The sequence below is a fragment of the Antedon bifida genome, chromosome 4 (assembly GCF_963402885.1).
Source record: "Antedon bifida chromosome 4, ecAntBifi1.1, whole genome shotgun sequence".
Taxonomy (NCBI): domain Eukaryota; kingdom Metazoa; phylum Echinodermata; class Crinoidea; order Comatulida; family Antedonidae; genus Antedon; species Antedon bifida.
The window spans coordinates 16,143,385-16,164,517 of record NC_136229.1 but is presented as its reverse complement, the minus strand read 5'-3'; the positions used below and the strand labels follow the sequence as shown (position 1 = coordinate 16,164,517).

The window sequence follows — 21,133 nt, the reverse complement described above, 5'->3', positions numbered from 1 at the left end:
ACTCGGATTAAACTTTATATATTTTATTATTCTTTTGGCATTTTACAATTTTGTCTTTGTGTTTTGTTACCTGCTTTAGTTTATTATTTGATTTCTGTTTACTCTCTCAGTTATTGTCTAAGTTATAATGAAATGTCAGATGAACATTTCCATATCGATAGGGGGCGACATACATACGTAACATTTACATTGATTTTCTTCACACTTTGCGTTGTATTTGTTTCATGATGTTTTGTTTATTTGATTGATTTCAATTCACTTATGTATAGGATAAATTAATAGTTGTTTGTGTTTTGTTATGTTTTACTTTTATTATTGTTCTCATATATTTGTTGGTGACCATTATACGATGCCTATTATATCGAACGGGTTCCTTTTGGAGAATGAAGAAAAATGTAAATAAAACAAAATTGCATATAGTCCAAGTTCATAACACATACATCCCATTTATTATTCGTACACAATAGTATATAATTTGAACAATTTTCATAACAAATCGGTGAAATAATTAATTACCTATATCCTGCGTCCACTAAAAATTTCATAGCGATGTGAAATATAAATATTGATTAAAAAAGACCATATTGGTCACACGTTTATCTACACTAACAATATTAATACAATAATCTCAAAACCATCTTTGCTAATAATTAATAATATATTATATTTTCTACAATAGGAATGTAAATGAATATTTCTTACAATAAAACTCAAATTTGAAACTAAAAAATGTCCTTTAGGTAGTTAAATATTATATCTAACAAGGTTCTTTAAAGCAGATTGGCGACCATTCCGAGTCGAATAGTCGGTTGCGTGAGGCGTCATGAAGACGAAAGGTTGCTAATTGGCTAATTCATGACGGATTCAGATAAAAAAAACCCGTAAAATGTATTATGCAAATATTGATATAGCTCTACGTAATCACTGGTTTCCAAAAAGAAAGAATTGATAAAAACAAAAGAAATTATTTAAATGTGAACAAAAGAAAATACACGGTGACAGGAATGAGAAAAAACAGGAGGAAGACCAGAACGGACCAAGAAAACGAGTGATAAAAACAAGATGAAGACAGACTACCTCTAGTCATCATTGAATTAATTGAAAGCCCGGGTTTTCTATAAAATATAGGTTTTTGGTATGATAATACCGATAATTTAAAAACAATTTATCACACCACTATAAGGATAAACAACGAACGAGCAAAGGCATAACGGTGGACAAAATGAAATTAATCCACAGATAAACAGCATCACAAAGTTTATTTCCAAATTAAAACTATAGATTATTACTGTAATCATGATTGCAAACAAACATTGCCATTAAAATGCTTCAGCTGTAATACCCAGGTCTCATATATAAATTCTGTAAAAAACTAAAACAAATATAAAAACTTAATAATCTCCAGACTGCTTTACTAAACCCGAATAATTCACTACGATACTATTAATAAACAGTATCAAAATATTTACACCCACAATGGAGCGTTACTCTCCATAAAACATACATTGCACTAAATTGACTTAAACAATCTGAGCAATTAACGCCGTTTTCCACGAGGCGAATTTCTTGGCGTTAATAACAACACAATATACTGTATTCAATATCATGTGATGCGTTTAGAAAGCTATGGGATTTTTGGCAAGTTTTCAGTATTAAAAACCAAATCATTTCAACACAGTTTGAACATGCGCTTTGAAGAGAGTCGTTGCAGATTGTGATGTCACTGACGATGAGTGACTTCGAAAACTAGAATTACCCGAATAACCTTAAAGTCTCGGAACGCAAAATAAAAGTTTCGCCTATTAGAAAACAGCTTAAGTCTAACTAATCTAACATATTTATAAATTCTTTGCATCATATACATATTGTGATTATTTATATAACTTTAATTTGTAAATGATATACAATAATAAAACTTTCTCAAAATGAATATATTATGCTATAAGATGAAAAGAACAAAACTTTCTTCAGTACAATAAAAAAATGTCCGAATTGCTATTGAATTAAACCAATTAAGGTATCTAAAATATAAAACATTATACCACGAGAGAATTTACAAGAAACTCATAAACGAATAGGCGAGACAGATTCCAAACATTTAATGGTATTAAAAAATGTCAAGGTATAGGCCTAATAATATCCAGAAGATACATTAATTAATATATTTGATCTTATAGCTGAAGGAAATTCAGCAATAACCAAACCACAATTTGTTCGTGAAAAGTGTATTTAAAAAAAAAAATAATGAAACAAAAATAAATGGTATAGTACGTAAGTAATAGATACATAATAAATCGAATTTCTGATGATATAGCATATCTAAATTAACTATCTAAATTAGCATAATATTTTGTTTTTAATCGTCGTACTAATGATATGACCTAATTACTATTACTATACTGTACTCATAGAAAATAGCTGACCTACGGAACCTGTACTAATATATATACGTGTAATCATAAAAGAGCAACGTGTAATCGCACTAGATTTATAATATTAATTAGGCCTATGCTCTACAATAATAATTATAGTACAATTAATACTTAAGCGATCTAACAAATTAATTTCAGTATGCATTTAATAGGACACGTTACCAAACCATCACTTTATTTTACGATACATTACCAATATACTACTGATGTGTACTGATCACTTTAATTGTTCGTAGGCACGACATTGTTATAATAATATGCAAATCTGTAACTCAGAAGGTGCTAATCATGATCCTTATACAAAAACAGTTTTAAAAATCTATTACACTAATTGCATCGCGCCTCCTATAGCCAAATATCGTCACAAAAACTATAGAGGACGCGCTTCATGTTTGAATGATTCTTAATAAAAACTAAATTATTTTTGTTTTATTAAATAATATTAAATTCTAAACGTTACTATACATACAATGGTGAATACTGATCAGTACTTGAACCTGATAATAATTTATTTATTTATAATTTAATATTACTACAATAATTATATCAACACTTTTAGGATGAAAAAAAAATGTTATACCAATGTTCAATTAACTGCAGTCCACATTGAAAATAAAATGTATAAATATTAGTACAGCATTATACTAATGTATTTATTTAGTTCATTATTAATATTTCTACTCTATAAATAGGAATTGCTACGATCTATACAGATGAACAAATCATGTTCTTTTGAGGGCAGGGTTTAAAACATCTGATTGTTGGCACTTTTAATTTCATGCTAATATATACTGCAATTATTTTTTTTTTGTAATTTCAACTTTTTTAAAAAGTTCTCTGTTTTAGCTGAATAAATTAATTTGTTCATTTAGCGAGTAAAAAGTAAGAAAATATTTTCTGTATAGCAAAGTTATAGGGTAAAAGTTAAATTACCTCTCTGAAAAATATGAAATTAAAAAGAATAGTAGTCAGTAGTAGTCTTTACTAAACCCTTTTGAGTAGTATTTTGTATAAAAAGAAGTTTGTTCTTTATATAAAATATCTAATGATATTTAATAATCAAAACTCAAGGTTCTTCAGCAAAAAAAATATGAGCTCTTATCACACAATCGATATCAAATTGCACTAAATAAGAAAATAAAAAAAACCTGACCTAAGATGAAATAGCAGATTCTTGGTATTTTTATAATAAAGTATCAGAGCCAAATTCTGTAATACATTGTCACATATGATCACATGTGACACCTGTATCTTATAGTAAAGAATCTAGTTATAGTAATAAAGTCTACAACAAATAAATCCTGTAGCATAGCAGATGATGATGATGACATAAATTTTGATTCTCATAAGAATTTCAGATACTGTATAATTACTATATCTTCAAATGGCAATGATTTTACTATATTCTAATTGTTTTTTATAATTCTTTTAGACACTATTTTCCTATAGTTCTCATACAAAGTCGCTAACTGTAGTATTAGAGTATAATATCTGAAAATACTGAATTTTTAAAAGATAAGAGAAACAGAGACACGAATTATATGACTAATTTCATTAGTTAACCATTTTCCAAATAGTGGCAAAGTACTCCAAAAAACTGTTGAAACATTTTGTAAAAAAAATTGTCCAGATGTTATTTGTAACTTATACTTACTAATTAACTATTATTAGCAAGGGTAATATTAATTTCATTTTCACATATAAATAAATATGTGTTCTGTAGCCAGATATTAACATTTTACTTACAGTACTAAAGTCCGTAAATGTAGTTAGAAATATGCCTACATGAACAAGTGAGTCATTGCTATTCTGTTGTTTACGTTTACATCATAACTTGATCATAGTGTTTTAAATATTGCATTTTTATATCATATAACCTGAAATTTGTTACTCTATTGCTTCCTAATGCATGACCAAAACTTATGTTTGAGGTGGGGAAACCTTTTAGCCGAGGTATAATTAGGACGGCAATGCTTTGCGGAACATTTTTTAGTCCAATTTCACAATTGGGTCACAGAGAAGTAAAAATATATTCACTATTAATAGATGCTAGTTTGGATGTGAAAGTGAATAGTTGTAGTTTATTCTAGGTTTTTAAATTTCAACATTTCTAATCCCAACCAACTCTATTATAGAATGTATTTACTGTTAATTCTTTGCATTTTGTAACATATATGTATCATGTAAATAATCTTCTGGTATACCTTTCATTTTGGTTATTTGATATTGAAATCTTTCCATTTTCTGTATTCATGGTCTCAAAATCTGATACAATCATGGTCAATCACTAATAAATGTACACTTTAAAAGACTAAAAGATTTTATAAACATTTTACAATTGTTTTATGCTACCCAAAATATTTCATAGTGTATGACATGTGACAGGCAGTTTTTTTAGATTTTATGAACATCTAAGTATTAAGTGATCATGTTTTTTCATTTATCTTTGCTCTCTTATTTGATGAATTAATAGTGATTTTTATTATACTTTTATTTCCGCTTTAGCAATACTGAATATTAAATTTGAATTTTATTTGCACGACTATACACCTATAAATATTCATTGGCTTTTTTTGTTTCAACTTCTACTTAGCATTTAGTAACTAATTCCTATATCCTTTGATCTTACAGTGTTGCTACTTGTAATATAAATATCTTAAACGTTATCTCTTGTAATTCTCCCGATTCCCAACCCATGTATTGTCAATGGTCATACTTTTCTAAAACATATGATTATTGATTGATTCCTTGTTATGGTTTTTAATGAAGGTTTAATATGTTATTATCTTCAATAATGCATATGATTAACATTATGTGTCTCTCTCTAAAGGAGTCCCAATTTGATGTAAAATAACCTCACTGAACCGATTGAAGATGCATGGAGTAAAAACCGGGAGAATTATTTGCAGTCTAGCATTTAATGACAAACTCTGGGTTGATGAAGGTAAAGCCATCAAATTCCGTCTGATCTAGATTCATGATGCAGAGTTTATCTGTCGGGGTCAGTTTGATGGACAAGGCTGTAAATTCTTTGTCGAAATTGCTGGTGTCCATCGTATTTTTCTATAAAAATAAAGTAACAAAAAACCAAAGATTAAATTAATGAAACAAGATATTGATTTTTCCAAAAAAAGTAAAGTAGAGAATGTGGAGCAACATTTACTGACACAAACTTTTGATTTTGAAAATGGTTTCAAAACAATCATTGTTTTTGTCACTACAATTTATATAGAAAACAAATATTTATATAATAATTGTTTGTCCTTTGAAATTTCTTGTTTATACCAGATTAATTGAGAATGCTTTAAATTAAAAATTTTCTTGAAGATTACAGTTTCCATTACATCATTCAATAACTATTTAGTAGTTACTGCATGATGGGTAACTCTTTTTGAATTTTATTTGAAAAGTTCAAATAACACATTTCTTAATAATGCAATGTTTAAAGCAGATATATATATATTTCTTTTGGAGTGTTCCTACATCACAACAATGAATGATATGTGATTACATAATTATATTTGACAGTGCATTAATCATTATTGCATCACCAACACGTGAGAGAAATGCAAGTGGAGCTCATACAGCCAAGACTGTGAACAAGAATTTTGAACAAATATTTTTAACAGAAACGTAAACAACTTTTTTTACATAACTTGTTAAAAATATTTATCACTCACCTTGTAAGTTATATTATATTAATATATATTGTTTGCTTTATATTATTTTACTGTATTAGGTAGAAATACTATCATTTAAAATAAAATACAGTTTTATTTCTACTATTCATTCTATTTCTAATGATATTCATTTTGTAAAAGAATATTTGCATCTATTTGCATAATAATATTTTAAAATTATTTTTTATTGTTGTATACCTGTTGAGATGTTAAAAAAATGATTTAATTATTGTGAAAATATAATATAATAGGACACCGTAAATAAGAGTAGAAAGAGAAAGAATAAGATTTTGAAACCAACCAGTCAGCACTTGAAAAAAAGAAGAGTTTGAAGCCTGTATAGTAGTGTAGAAAGATTAACACCATTGTGAAGAGGACATTTTGTTAGTAAATGATTCAACATTTCTAAACATGCTTTACAACACTACTGTTACTTACACCTACTGCGACACAGCCATAATCATCTTGTTGCCATACAGGTGCCACACGAGAAAGATTTTAAATTAGTGGTCCACCTGAATAGTACAGTTATTACTGTGTAATTCTTGTACAATTTGTACAATACACACATATCCTAGGCTTATATGTTGCTTTGATCTTTAACGTGGTAACAAGAAACCTCAGCTCAACTTAAATGATAATTTAATTTCAGCTATAAAATTAGATAAAAAATAGGGCCTGAAATATCACAGCTTGTGTAACACTGTTGACGATTGCCTGATAAAGTCATTTGGTTCATTCTGACCAATCAGACTTGATATTATTATTATTATTCACACTAAATTAATCTAAATCTCTTTGGCTCTGACTGTCTGAGGTAGGTCACCAACTTAGAGATTGACTCCAACCTTATGTATGGTGTGATGCCACAGTAGTGTCTATAAAATAAGGTTTATTAAAGATATATTGTTGCATGAAATGCCGGTCAAGCCTAAAGGTCAAGGTCCTAAACCGTCTCGTAGGTCAAGAAGGTTGCTTAATTGTTATGTTTTGAAGAAAATTTAAATTGTGTATTTCATTATAGGAATTTATGAACATTGCTAATCCTCTATCATCACGATGGAAACTTCTGCTGTTCAAGTAACTTTGAATTCCTGTTCCTCAATTTTTTAGACTAGGTTCTTTGCTATGGCCATGTTCGATATTTCTTATCCATCAGGTCACAGAGAGGTCATTCAGAATAGGAGACAGCAAGCAATGGTCTGTGCTGTACTATCATGTTTGACTTATACCACAAGATCACTAACTAGATGGTGCCCAGTTAGGTAACTGTTAGTCAAAATAAATTAGTTTGAAAAGAATATTTTGTATGCAAAGCAACAATATATCTTCAATTAAGTTTAGATATGTTTCTATTGTTATATAAATTGTTATAAACATTCTAAACAATACTTATAATTACTAATTGAATAATTAGTATATGATGAAACAAAGTAAAAAGATGAAAAAGATAATGAATACAGTGTCCCATAAAGTGATTTCTAAATGGATGCAAAGTAAAAAAAAGTGTTAGTTACAAAGCGTTTTGTGTAATAACAAATTGATGCAGTGATAAAGGGTGCTAAATATATAAATGTCATAAAAAAGTGCGTTATGGTAAAAGCAAGTGGAAAAAAAATCACCCAGTGTCGTATCTAGCACCACCCTCACCATAATGAAATATGAAAATGGCTTTCAAAACAAAGTTAATAAAATTGCTGTTTCTTCAAGCAGTATGTTTTGAAAAAAAGCTAAACACTTGCCAACTGTTCCTACATTTACTGCTCTGAGAGCACTTTTCAATTAAAGTAAGGATTGACAAAGGTAAAGCCGTTAAATTCATCCTGAATGTTGTTGATGATCAGAGGTTCAGTTGGTGTCAGAATACAAGGATTCTTCGTAAAGTACTTGTCAAAATTCTCAGCAGCACGAGGGTTGTTCTGTTATGAAAATGGAGAAAATTTGATTGTTAGACTTTTACTTCACTAGGTCACCCAAGTGTGAAGTGTGAACAGCAAAGATTATATCTATCACGTCTGTCATCAGATGTTTAAATAAAAAATTGTAATTAGATATTTTGAGGTATATTTCATAAAAACCCAACACTAAATTAAGAGTGAGATACATCTGTTAAAGCCTAATATGGTAAACCCACACTAAATTTGGAGATAACTCAGATACGCAGGTAAGCCCATCATGTGGTTTAAGCCCACCCCTAAACATTTGGAGATGTACTGTAACTCTCATGCTGACATGGTTATAACTTTTAACACCACCAATGAAATTGGAGAAGTATTCAGCATAAGCTCATGTATGAGCCAATTAGAAAGTGTAGAAAGTGTAAAAAATGATTCATGAGGAATCAAGATTTAAGCCCTTGTACCAATTCCATGTTCAATTTATTTAAGACTGATAATCCAAATATGCAACCTCTCACATTTTTGATGCAATTAAAGTTCCTGGAAATTCCTCTGTTTAATAATCCGCTTTCTAATATGGTTTATATTTCAGTAAAACAAAATCAATTTGTGTAGCATCTCTTATCTAACAACAGAACTAGACCATAAAACCTATTTTTCTTTGCAAACAATTATTTCTACAATTGTTTAGCGGTTGACGGATGGAACTAAATAAAACTTAACCCAGATTTCAACAATATAATCGATTTGAGTTCTATATATTTTCGAACATTGTAAATTCTTCTGATTTAAATTGAGACATAATTCAAATAAATTGCAAGTTATACATTAAATTGTCTGCTGTTCTGTCTAGTAAAATGTCAACTGTGATATTGATGTCTGAAAAAGATTAGCAAATTTAGAAATAAAGAGATACCCTATATTAAGAGAAATTGAATACAACACATTCTAAATAGTGAATAATTTTTGTTTTTCTTTTCTTGTAAAATGTTAGTATTTTAATGAAACAACTAAAAAGGGTCTATATTACTAAAACAGATACCTGCCACAGAGCGGGTACCACCCACCCCAACTACAGAGTACAGTGTTTTTTAGATTAGAACCTTCCCAAAAAAACAAACACCTTTCTTGAATATAGCCTAAAGTATGAACAAATGAAAAAAAAAATCTTCTGGAATAGCCAATTTATAAAAAAATTGTTTGAATAAATAATTGTTCCCAAAAATAATAATTATTGTGAAGATTGTCATTAAAACTTAAGAAGAGTTGTGCTTTATACAATAACAATATTAAGAACAGCCTATTAATGAATATGTATAATCACAAAATACAATACAAAGGAAGGGGAAATCAAAATTGATTCTATTTACAATCATTCCAAATCGATGTAAAACTAAATATGGAATCTAAATCAATAAAGCGAATCAATGGTTTACTAAACGTGTATAAATAACAACATGATTTCAATCATGCAAATAAATCTAGGGGTCAAGGGTTAATCGGATTGACATTTGAAAAAATAGTATATTGTATATATGTATACGTACAATAACTGGAACAAATGGTGGTTGAATTTCTCGTGCGGCCAAACGATCCCAGTCAATACGGCGAAAGAATATGTGTTCTTTGATGTCACGCTCCGCTTCTCTTGACGAACCTAGCCTCTTTGCAGGATGTTTAGTTAAAAACTTTCATAGAAATAAATAATAAATGGAAATTAGTTAGAAGTTAATTTTTAATGCAGAATTAGGAATGAAACTTGTACAGTATAAATCAGGGACATGATCCCTGTGTGACTGTTCTTACTTTCAAAAGACAAACATAATTATAAATGCTGTACACAAAGTCTGTAAACAAGTCTTTGTGTTAAAGTTCAGTTGAACATGTGGTGAGAAAAAATCCTGACATCTGAAAGGATTAGAACCCAGGACCACGGGTCGGTAGCCAGGCTTCCAAACCACCAAACTACAACTCCTCTCTTTTCCATACATACAGTACTTACTCCTTTACAGATTGACACAGACTCCTTTGACATTGCCTTTGGATAAGAAACATTGTGTTCCAAAATAGACTGGAAAAGTTCCTCTTCATCTTCTCCATCAAATGGAGGCTAAGAAAAAAAAAACCAAAAAATGAAAAACTAATTAATTAATATTAAATATTCTTTTTTAAAACTCTATACTACTGCCTGACTTGATTCAAGGCAATCTAACAACAGGATGCTGAGCTGCAGAGATAAAAGAGTTTATCTATGGCTGCACCTTAACAGACATGAGTGCCGTGGAGAATATAGTACTAGTACTATTGGTATTTGTCGCAGCCAGACATAAGATAAAGGACTGTTATGAGTTTCTATATTAAGACGAGCTCAGTGTCCTGTTGTTAGATTGCTTTGCTTGAATTCAGTAGTTTTAAGATGAATTATTCATCGGTGGTTTAGAGTTTAAAATGTAGACTTTAATAGTAATATAATATGTTATGCATGTTAAACCTTTTATTACTATACTACTAGAAACCCTGTATAGATTAATACTGGCTTGTTATTCATTGTATGATTAATGCCTTGACATTTATAAAAATGATCAGAAATAACTCTATATTGGACTGCATAACCTCTCTACAATGAATAAGAATAATGTTGTTTTGTTATTCTAACTCATATTTTGTCTATTTTAGTTACAAAATATCCTTCAAATCATAATTTAATTTGTGTAAGAAAATATAAAAATTGATGTTTTCAAATTACAGCAAGATTTTGATGTGAATTTTGAAATTGAATAGTTGATGATTTGCCTTCTTGAACTCGTCAGACAATCATTCCATGTTATCCAGTTAATTATCACTGACTTCATTCTACGCGCATCTCAGTGACTAATATTATTGCTAAAAAGCAGCAATAATTATCAGAAAGGATTTACTTTATAAGTAATGAAGGGAATCATATATCTATTTGAGCAATGGCATAATGGTAAGGAATATCGTACTAGCATGTGTTGAGGGGCATGGGTTCAAGACTTTTCTGGCTGTGACATATTGTTGGTATCTAGACAAGATACTTTACTCTTATAGCCTCATCCTCTTGATCAGACGTAAAGCTGTCCTTTCCATACATACAATACACATGTGCACAATAAAGAAGATTCTATTGTATACAGCACTATTAAAAAAGAGAATGACATAGTCCTCCTGGTGTCCTGATCATGGTAGACGATGTACTATGATTTCTGTGTCTTCGTAGACAACCTAATCTAAATTTCTTGAGTTTCCAGTTAAATAGAATAATATTTTTAGATCACATAAGATTTTCTGGGTTTAGTAGGTTGGAAGGATTTCTTTGAAGTGAACTCCAACCTATTAAACATTGAATAGACAGCATCACAATGACAGAATGTAATTTAGAATTACCTGCCCGGCAAGCATTTCATACAGAAGAACACCAAATGCCCACCAATCAACTCCTTTACCATATGGTTGATATGCAACAATCTATATAAAAAAAATATACACAAATATGTTTTAATTCATAAATAATAGGTAAAATTACACACAAATTTATAGAAAATGTTATCACTATTTGTAAATAATAAAATAACTGGATTATGACCACGTTTAATGTAGTTAAGTATAGTTATAGATATATTTGTCATTTTAAAGGGGCCCTTGGATATCTGCTGGCCTGTGGGTGCAGTTGAGGCTCTAAATGAAATAAAACAAAGATAGAATTAAAGATAGATATTAATCAATATAATTAATAGCTATATAACCATTTAATGTAGAGAAAAATTTGTCACACCAAAATCTGACAAATGATCAGATAATATCAATTGTCTTTAGGATAATCATACATATATATATAAAACAGAAGAAAGATATTATATGGTAGACGTAAGTCATATAAGCTTTATTAGCGCAACTCAAGTCCCGAAGCCAGTATTAAAAGCCTTTTCAAATAAACAGGTAATGCGTAACATGCACCATAAAATTGACAAAGGTCATGCCAAAAAGTGCATTGGTACAATTATGTAGCATACTGTGTAACTATGTTAAAACTTATATCAAAATATAAAGGTTACTGTAATCTGCTCAAGAAATGTATACATAATAGTAAAATGTGACATTAAATTGTTTGTTTTTAATCTCTTACTACTTGGTTTATATGATTTTAAATTTCAATATTCATATTTTTGGTTTGTTTCAATTTAAGAATAACAAATTAACTAAATTAACCTTTTAAAGATGCGAGGTTTCTACTGAGGCTAAATAAGGTATTTTTGATATAATTTTTAAGGTTTAGGAAAAATGCAAGGCCTGCAGTGTGAAAGGCACCTCTCCTTGGCTGACATTAACAAGAGATATATGAATACAAATATTGCTTACCTCTGGTGCAATGTAATCTGGAGTACCACAGAAAGTTTTCGTAGTAACGTTCTCAAACATTCTTTCTTTACACATGCCAAAATCGGCAATTTTAATATGACCTTCATAGTCCAGTAAAACGTTGTCCAATTTCAAATCTCTGTAGACAACGCCTTGTTTGTGAAGGTAGAATAGGCCTATAGCTATTTCTGCAGCATAAAACCTGTTTATACAAAAATTATTATATGTAGTAAAACATGTTTTAAGTATTACAGGTATTGGTATCGCTCATTAATTATTTAATTGCACTTTTCAATCCAAAGAAATAAAGTTTGAATGATATAGTTTTTCCATTATATAGTAGAACCCTGGTGACACCCAACAAAGTGGTCCTTTAATAGGAGTGTCCCATGAATAGAGGTTGACAATAGTGTTAAAAACATACATTGCCCCTCATTATTTTTGTAAGTGTCCCCTAATTAGGGGTGTCTCAAAGGAGGGGTTCTACTGTGCTGTATGACCTTTTTATATTTAATAAATCTCTTAAGCTCTGTCTACACTATTCAACTCAATTCAACTAAACATTTATTTCTTCCTTCAATAAAATTAGGTAATCATAACAAATTCAAGTAGAATATAAAACATGTCAATTGATGATAAAAAAAAAAAAGTATACAGGTATCAATAAAAGGAAGTAGGCAGTGCCCAAGAAGATACAAATCTTGTGGCGGGCCAGCCTATTTACAGACACAGGTAAGACGGTCGAAAATTCAAAAATACAGGACGTAAGGACAGGGACATAACAAGACAGCAAAAGGAGGAAAAAAAACAACGATCAGAATGACAGCAAATCATATCCTGACCAAGAACTGACAAATGAAACTCGAAAAAATTGCCGGAATAAAAAAGAGAGATCAATACTTTGCAATAAGGTATTTCTTAAGTTTGGAAGAAAACGTTTTTATTGAAATAGAGTTGCCGATGTCAGGAGGTAAATTATTCCATAAATTGGAGCCGGAAAATCTTATGTTATGTTGAAAATAATTAGTGCGATGTTTCGGTATATGGATCTTAAATTGGTTTCTTGTACAGTACGAGTGACGAACAGAATTTGGGATGAAAAAATTACACAGATGCTTAGGAAGAAGGAAATGTATTGATGAGTACACGAATATAAATTGTTGAAAAATATTAATGTCAAAAATATTAAGGAGATTCAAGTTAGAAAACAAATGAGACGAATGAGACCGGGGTGGAACGCCAGATATAATGCGAGTAGCCTTTTTTTGTATAATGTGAAGTTTGGTGAGATTGGATGGGTAAGTATTTGCCCATACAATGTTACAATAGCTCAGATAGGGAAGAATTAAAGAACAGTAAATAATACGGAGGATATTTGGGGGAGTGAACGAAGAAAGTCTAAACATGACACCGAGGCTCTTGGAAGTTTTGTTCTCGATTTCTTTAATGTGAGTTTTCCAAGTTAGACCACTATCGAGATAAACACCTAGAAACTTTGCGCTTTCAACACGTGGAATATCATAATTGTCAATCAGAATCTTATATGGCGTAGTATTGATAAATCTGTCTTTTTGGGGACTCCGGAAAAGAATAAAGCTGCACTTTTTATAATTGATAGATAACTTATTACTAGAAAAATAGATGGACATGTGTTTTAAGTTGGTGTTAAGGTCATCAAAAAGAGATTGGATATTAGGGGAAGAATAGAACACGGTTGTGTCGTCAGCATAGAGAAAAAACGAGAGAAGATTAGAGCATCGGTATAAATCATTAATGTATAAAATAAATAAAAGTGGACCTAAAAGAGAACCTTGGGGGACACCGCATGTGACTGATGAAAAATGAGATAGGTGGTTTGAGTATCTAGTACATTGAGAACGATTTGCTAAGTAACTTTTAAACAAATTTAATGCAGGCCCTCGAATACCATAATGGGATAACTTAAATAAAAGAATATCATGATCGATAGTGTCAAAAGCTTTGGAAAGATCAATAAAGAGTCCAATAGCGAAATCATTGCGTTCAAAAGCGTCCACAATTTTGTTAGTAAGGTCAATAAGAGCCATGGATGTATTATATTTTTTACGAAAGCCGAATTGTTGAGAGTATAAAATATCGTATTTGGTAATAAAATTAAAAGTTCTGTCGTAAATAATTCTTTCTAGGGCTTTTGAGAAAACAGGTAAAATAGAAATAGGGCGATAGTTCGTTAAGTCAGATTTACTGCCAGATTTAAAGATGGGTGTTACACGAGCTATCTTCAATCTGCTTGGGAAAATTCCCTTAGTTAAAGAAATGTTAAAAATATGGCATAAAGGGAGGGAGATAAGTTCAGTAACTTGCTTGATGACATTCGCATGTAGGTCGTCAATACCGGGGGACTTATTACTCTTGAATGAACGCAAAATTTGAATAACTTCGTCCTCATCGACCGGGGATAAAAAAATAGAATGAATATTTGGGTTAGGAAGAAATTCTTTATACGATGTGATTGTCTTGGGTATTTGGTTAGCTAAGGTGGGACCAATTTCAGTAAAAAATGAATTAAAAGAGTTTGCAATCTTGGTGGGATCATTTGACATTTCACCATTGCAGTTAAAAAAAGTATTACTTTGTTTGTTAGAGGATTGTTTTATAAGGGAATTAATAGTTTTCCAAGTGGCCCTGATGTCATTTTTATGTTTAATAAAAGTATTTTTAAAATAATTTGATTTCGCAGTTTTGATAAGACAATTGATTCGGTTGCGACATTGTTTATATTTTGTTTCATTTTTCGCAGAGGGACGATGAAGAAAGTTTGAGTATAATTTTTGCCTATATTTAATGGACTTAAGAAGAGAGTCGGTCATCCAGGTCTTGAGTTTAGTTTTAGTTTTTTTGATAGTTTTGTATGGAAATGTTTTATTGTAAAGTAACGAAAAGGTATGTTCAAATTTGTTGTATGCATCATCTGGGTTTTGGGTATTTAGAATGTCAATCCATTGTTCGCTAGACAATTCTTGACGGAATTTATCAATAGTGATTTGGTTAATGCATCTAAATCTAAATGATTCATCCCTATCTGAGCTACGTACATCACAGGAAAAATACGAAATATTAAAAACGGGAAGATGGTCCGAAATATCACTAAATAATAGTCCACTAATACTAGGGAAATCAAATTTATTAGTTATAATATTGTCAATCAGTGAGAAAGAGGACTTGGTGATTCTGGATGGTCTATGAATAAGGGGGAGAAAATAATTACTAAACAGAGAGTTGACAAATTGCCAAGCTTCATTATTAGATTCATTTTTTAATATATCAATATTGAAGTCACCAAGAATATAATTAATTTTGTTTTCATTGGATAATTTGGCTAAGATTGAATCAAGTTTATCAATAAACAGAAGCGGATCATTTGATGGGGCTCTATAGATACTTCCTGTAATAATATTTTTTGTATTAGGGCGGATGATTTCAACAAATATTGATTCGCAAACTAGGGGGTCAAAAGATAGATCATCTCTTATTGAAAATTGAAGGCCATCGCGAATATACAAGGCGACACCGCCGCCGCCTTTAAAAGACCTGTGATTCGATACAAAAGAAAAACCAGGGATTTTAACCAAGGGATTATCAAATTTTAACCATGTTTCACTAACAGCAATCACATCAAAAGAAAAATGAAGAGAAGACAAAAGACTCACGATTTGATCAATATTTTTTAGTAGACTTCTTGCATTAAAGTGGATGGATGAAAAACTATTGTCTGAATTTGTATTAATTTTGCGGGTAAAATCACTAGGATGATAATAATTTGATATATTAGTGTTGCTATGAAAAAAATTCTGATCAGGATCAATGTTAGATGTGTGATCATCATAAACGTTCTGAAACGGAGAGAATAGAGCCTCGGTCAGTCGGTCAGGACATGAGACGTTGTCAGGACAAACAAAAGTCATAAAAACTAGTTTGACAAAAAAAGGGTGATGAGCCCAAATATGGTGGTGATATTCCCTAATATGGTAGTGATATGACATCATCATGTCCATATATGGAAACATCACAGTTTTTGTCACATAAAATTTGATAGTGGAGACCTCACGAAAATTCACTTGAAGTACTGAATTTTCTTGTTTATGTCACATTAACGAATCTGTCAAAACTTTAATTGCTGTTGTATGTTTATGAGCGAAATTGCAGAAAGGTAGTTTATCGTAGCCCCCAGAGGTTGCAAAAGCAACCCAGAGGACTGTTAAGCCTTCACAAATGTAGTCATTTATCTTGTCTGAAACATTGTGCTACACTAGAAAAATGTTAGCATTTTCGCGTCATGGGAATGTAAACTATAGCAAGCGTCGTCATACCATTAATAAATATTATTTATTATACATGTGCTATTTATAAATCATGGAATTATGTAAGGGTAATTATTATTTTTTTGCAATCTGTAACAATGTTTGTATTGTTGAATTAAAAACTAATAATTTGTCTATTATCATCTATTTTTCTCATTCAATATGTAATTAGGAAATGCGAAGGTGGGCAGTCTGAGATTAGATGCGAGTAAGTGGGCGGTGTAGGATCGTTAGTTGAAACAATTGATCCACAGTAAACCTTAAGATTTATACATTAACATATTGTAATCAAATCAAATTAAATACGGTATAATCAAATCTAGATCATGCTAAAACATTGAAAGCCGTTTATTGGCTGCAAGCATTTTGAGTGAATTTGAAGCTTGACAGCAAACATGACTATCAACAGCATTTTCCTGCATTCCACTCCCAAACATATTGAACAACATTTTAAAAAAACTCTAAAAGACTAGGTTAAAAAATTGTGTTTTGGTTTGCAAACTAAGACATGATTAAATTTGCTTTTGGCCAACCTAGTCAATAAGAGCAGAGTGAATATTAACCTAATTGCTATGCTATTAAATCAACAGTACCATCATTCTAAATCTGTTATTGTCTAACGTATACTTACACAGCATGTGGTTCTTTGAATTTTCCTACTTTCTGTATCTGAAACATTAGATCACCGCCATTTACATATTCCATGACAAAGTATAGACGATCCTGCAAAAGACAGCGTATTGTGGAAAACATTTAAATTACATATTCATATTAGCAGTTTATATTGGAATGATTGTTATGTAAAGAGTTCTATTATAATTTTGCACTACAAAGAGGCATAATGGAAAGTGATATCTTGACAACTGAGATACATGGGACCATCTGTGCCATTCTAATAGGCAAGTTGCTTTAATTCCATTGCCTTGTCGTTCAAGAAGGAAGGGATGTAAAACTCTCATATACATTCATTTCATTTTCCATGATAAAAAACTTGGTATACTATCAAAAAAGTGTAGGGATCGTCTCCCGGGGAGGTGATCATGGTCCTTTAAGCATGGTATCCACTAGAGACACAATGCAAGGATGTGGATGTGACACAATGCAAGGACGTGGATGTGACGCAACGCAATGACAGCTTAAATAATCCATCGCCATGTGTATCTTGCGCATTCGATTTATGTCAACAAGTTAATCTAGTGGAAAACAGGCTCAGAGTAATACATATATACTACATTACCTGTGTTTGAAAGCATGAATGTAATTGGGTAAGGAATGGTGGTTTATGAGCGAGTGCCAGCACTCTCTTCTCAATCATTGTGCACTCTACATCATCATCCTGGATAATCACATCCTTCTTTAGTATCTTAATCGCATAAAGCTCATCAGTTCCTTTTCTTTCTGCCAACATAACCTGTAAACAAAGATTTGCAATTTTTAATAAAGGTGAGCAAACAGAATCTACTGAAAACCTATTCTTGTAACAATAAAAAAAAAAAAAGTTTAGAACACAAAGTACGATTCCAATTCTTGTACATCAAAAATATCTATGAAAAACAAATTTTGAAAAAATGAATTTCAGTACTGTAAAAACCATTTAAAAGAACATACAAATTGTTTTACAGATAGCACCATTAACATGGTTCTTAATTTTCAGCTTGTTATTTGAAGGTTTTTTTCTGTACAATCTAACATAAATTTTTATTTCAGATACTTTTATCAACTAAATGTATCTATTTATAGGTAATTGTAATACACATACATGCATACATAAAAGAAACCTATACACTGTACAAAAGAATAGGAATGTTATCAACTGTGTAATATGTTTTTTTGTGTACTCGATCGAACTAATGGCAAAAACTGAATAGTATCAAACCGGATATAGCTTTATAGATTTTTATTAATGCTATTGTTAATATATTTTTATGACTGCACTATAAAATACACCCAAAATATTTTTCTTACATAGAATACAAAGAACATAATAAAAAGAATTCTGAAATTATTTTCTTTTCAGAACTACAACAACAGAAATAGTTGCCTGAAATAACCGCCTTACAAACAACAAATTTTAATTTAAACACTTTAAAAAGTGAACAATTCGATCTATTCAAGAATCTAAAATATTAAAGTGTTTTTTTGTTGATTTATTTGACATTTGCCCATTCATTCTCAGAAATCTATTTTGAAAAATTAGCTACGTGAACTAAAATGCAACTATACAAAATTGTATGTAATAATGAGCCAAAAGTAAACCAATTTTATATTGCGTCATTCGATTTAAACCATAAATTTACATGCAGTGGAAGTCTGTGCTGTATAACGTTGAAAATAAAATTGTACAGTGGTTGAATTCTAAGTCTATAATGTTTACAAGCAATATATCATTATTGTATTGCGTGAAGACAATCAAATACAGTCGCCAAATCTGATTGAAATTATTTCTACTGAATACTGATCAATGTATGCTAATAAAGAATTTTCGCAAGCATTACCATGAATAACAGAACATTCAGATATTAACAATTAGGTTGGGAAAAATTCATATTAATAGTGTGTATAGTAAATAAATTGCTATTATTTTCTTTTGGAGCTTGGGGGTTTAGTGTTATACAGGAAATATTTATCAAGAATGCAAAAAAAATGTTCATATCATGACTAAAATAGTTATTTTTAATAACTCATGACATTTACTGCATTTTTACAATCAAATTTAATGCAACAAATTTATTTTTTGTACTACTAAATTTACTTTATTAAGCACAAGCCAATTTTAGAAGGTTTTTCTCCTTTAGGACACCTATATTCAGGGGAACTTTGTTTGTCCTGAAGATGCTCCCATAATAGGGATTCGACTGTATTATGGAACCATACAGTTTGTTTAAAATTCCATATCATGTTTTCAGAAAGTGTTACAAAACCCTAAGGAATATATTTCTGTAATTATCTATGTCATTAAGAGCATAGTACTCCATTTAGATGATTGAAAATGGAAAGGAATATAAAGAAAGGTTGAGTACCCCCAGTAATGCTGTTGATACAGATGTGTTGATTTTCACTTCCCGATGGGCATGTTCTCATTGTATGCTATTTATGCTAAGGGGGCGTAGATCGAATTGTAGTAAGTAGGTCAAATATTATTGATTACGTCATGGAGCATTACCAAGATACATATTTACATTTGCGAAAGCTTTCATGTTAAATCACAGATTTCAAAGTACGGCCGGCTAAATTATTGTTGTTCCTAATTACAGTACATGACGATAATAAAAAAATAACAATCCCATCGATCAATTGCAGGATGGAATATAAAGATGTTATTGATGAATTAATATTAATATTTTCTTCCATTTTATATTGTAGAATCCTCACTCTCGGACACTCATATTAAGGGATACTTTTCACATCATAAGAACAATCAGTTCGTACAAACAACTCCTATTCAGGGACAACCCTATTAAGAGGACAACTGTTGGGTCCTAAAGAAGTTCTACTGCATTTGTAACTTGCTACATACATAAAGCTACTTTTGATAAACACTAACAACATTACTAACAAAAACATGCAACAGCTGCACATAAAAAAACATTATCAAATTATACACTAAAAAATAAAATATATTATTTTACAACAAAACGAGGTCATGAGGTTTAAATAACTATAGAGAAATGTATTCATAAAAAGACTGACTGAGACAGCTGACTCCATACATGGCAAATGTAGCCATTACACTTTTAGTTACAAACTATATATTGTATCTTCCACCTTTAATGACGTAGATTCATTTCATAATTTTATATTAAGATTCAGCACATTTTTAGTTACCTAAAGAAAGAAATGCAACATGGAAAGGAATTTGGAGGAGTTGATTTGGAGCAGGGGTATACATAATACATCATAATAGCATGTTTCGTTTCTTTAACAAAATTAAAATTAAGTTAATAAAAAGACTACATTATGACTTCTGCCTGAAGGTAAGTATTCAGTATGACGTCAATGCTTATAATTATTATTCTTTGGTATATTAAATTAAATTATTAATTATTGGTGAATTGAATAACTGTTTCAATATGTGACAATCTGTACAAACATACACAAACATACATACTGTACATAAACAAAAATTCTTTGGCCGTGGTGTTTTTTCCCCTGACATCAGACAGGATTTGAACCCGCGAAGCTGGGATTGGTAGGCGTGTAACAAGCTATAACTCCACAATAATTTTAACTATTCTTATAATTCTGTGAGACACAATCTTCCAAAACCACAAAGTACTTTGCTTCAAGAACAGAGTGCAGCAGCATTCAATATCTTTCCATCTCATAGACATGCTAAAATCAATAGATTTCTCATAAACGTGATACCTGTAATGTTACAGCCTTCAACTTGTCAGTCCTTGTCTACC

General features: G+C 30.6%; 1 protein-coding gene across 3 annotated transcripts in view; it reads right to left on the bottom strand.

The window, feature by feature from the left end:
• Window positions 1–426: 426 nt before the first annotated feature.
• LOC144840543 (protein kinase C-like) overlaps window positions 427–21,133 on the bottom strand; it is an 88,456-nt gene continuing 67,749 nt past the window's right edge. The window contains exons 9-16 of one of the 3 annotated variants that reach the window (XM_078696379.1): window positions 17,965–18,138; window positions 17,359–17,450; window positions 12,388–12,589; window positions 11,416–11,496; window positions 10,013–10,120; window positions 9,558–9,698; window positions 7,868–8,031; window positions 5,416–5,495 (exon numbers count right to left, since the gene is read on the bottom strand). In XM_078696379.1, the coding sequence (XP_078552505.1) occupies window positions 7,891–8,031; window positions 9,558–9,698; window positions 10,013–10,120; window positions 11,416–11,496; window positions 12,388–12,589; window positions 17,359–17,450; window positions 17,965–18,138 (939 nt within the window). In that variant the 3' untranslated portion in view covers window positions 5,416–5,495; window positions 7,868–7,890. Of the gene's footprint in view, window positions 5,496–7,854; window positions 8,032–9,557; window positions 9,699–10,012; window positions 10,121–11,415; window positions 11,497–12,387; window positions 12,590–17,358; window positions 17,451–17,964; window positions 18,139–21,133 lie in introns of those variants that run through there. The other 2 variants (XM_078696378.1, XM_078696380.1) reach the window with 2 other exon arrangements.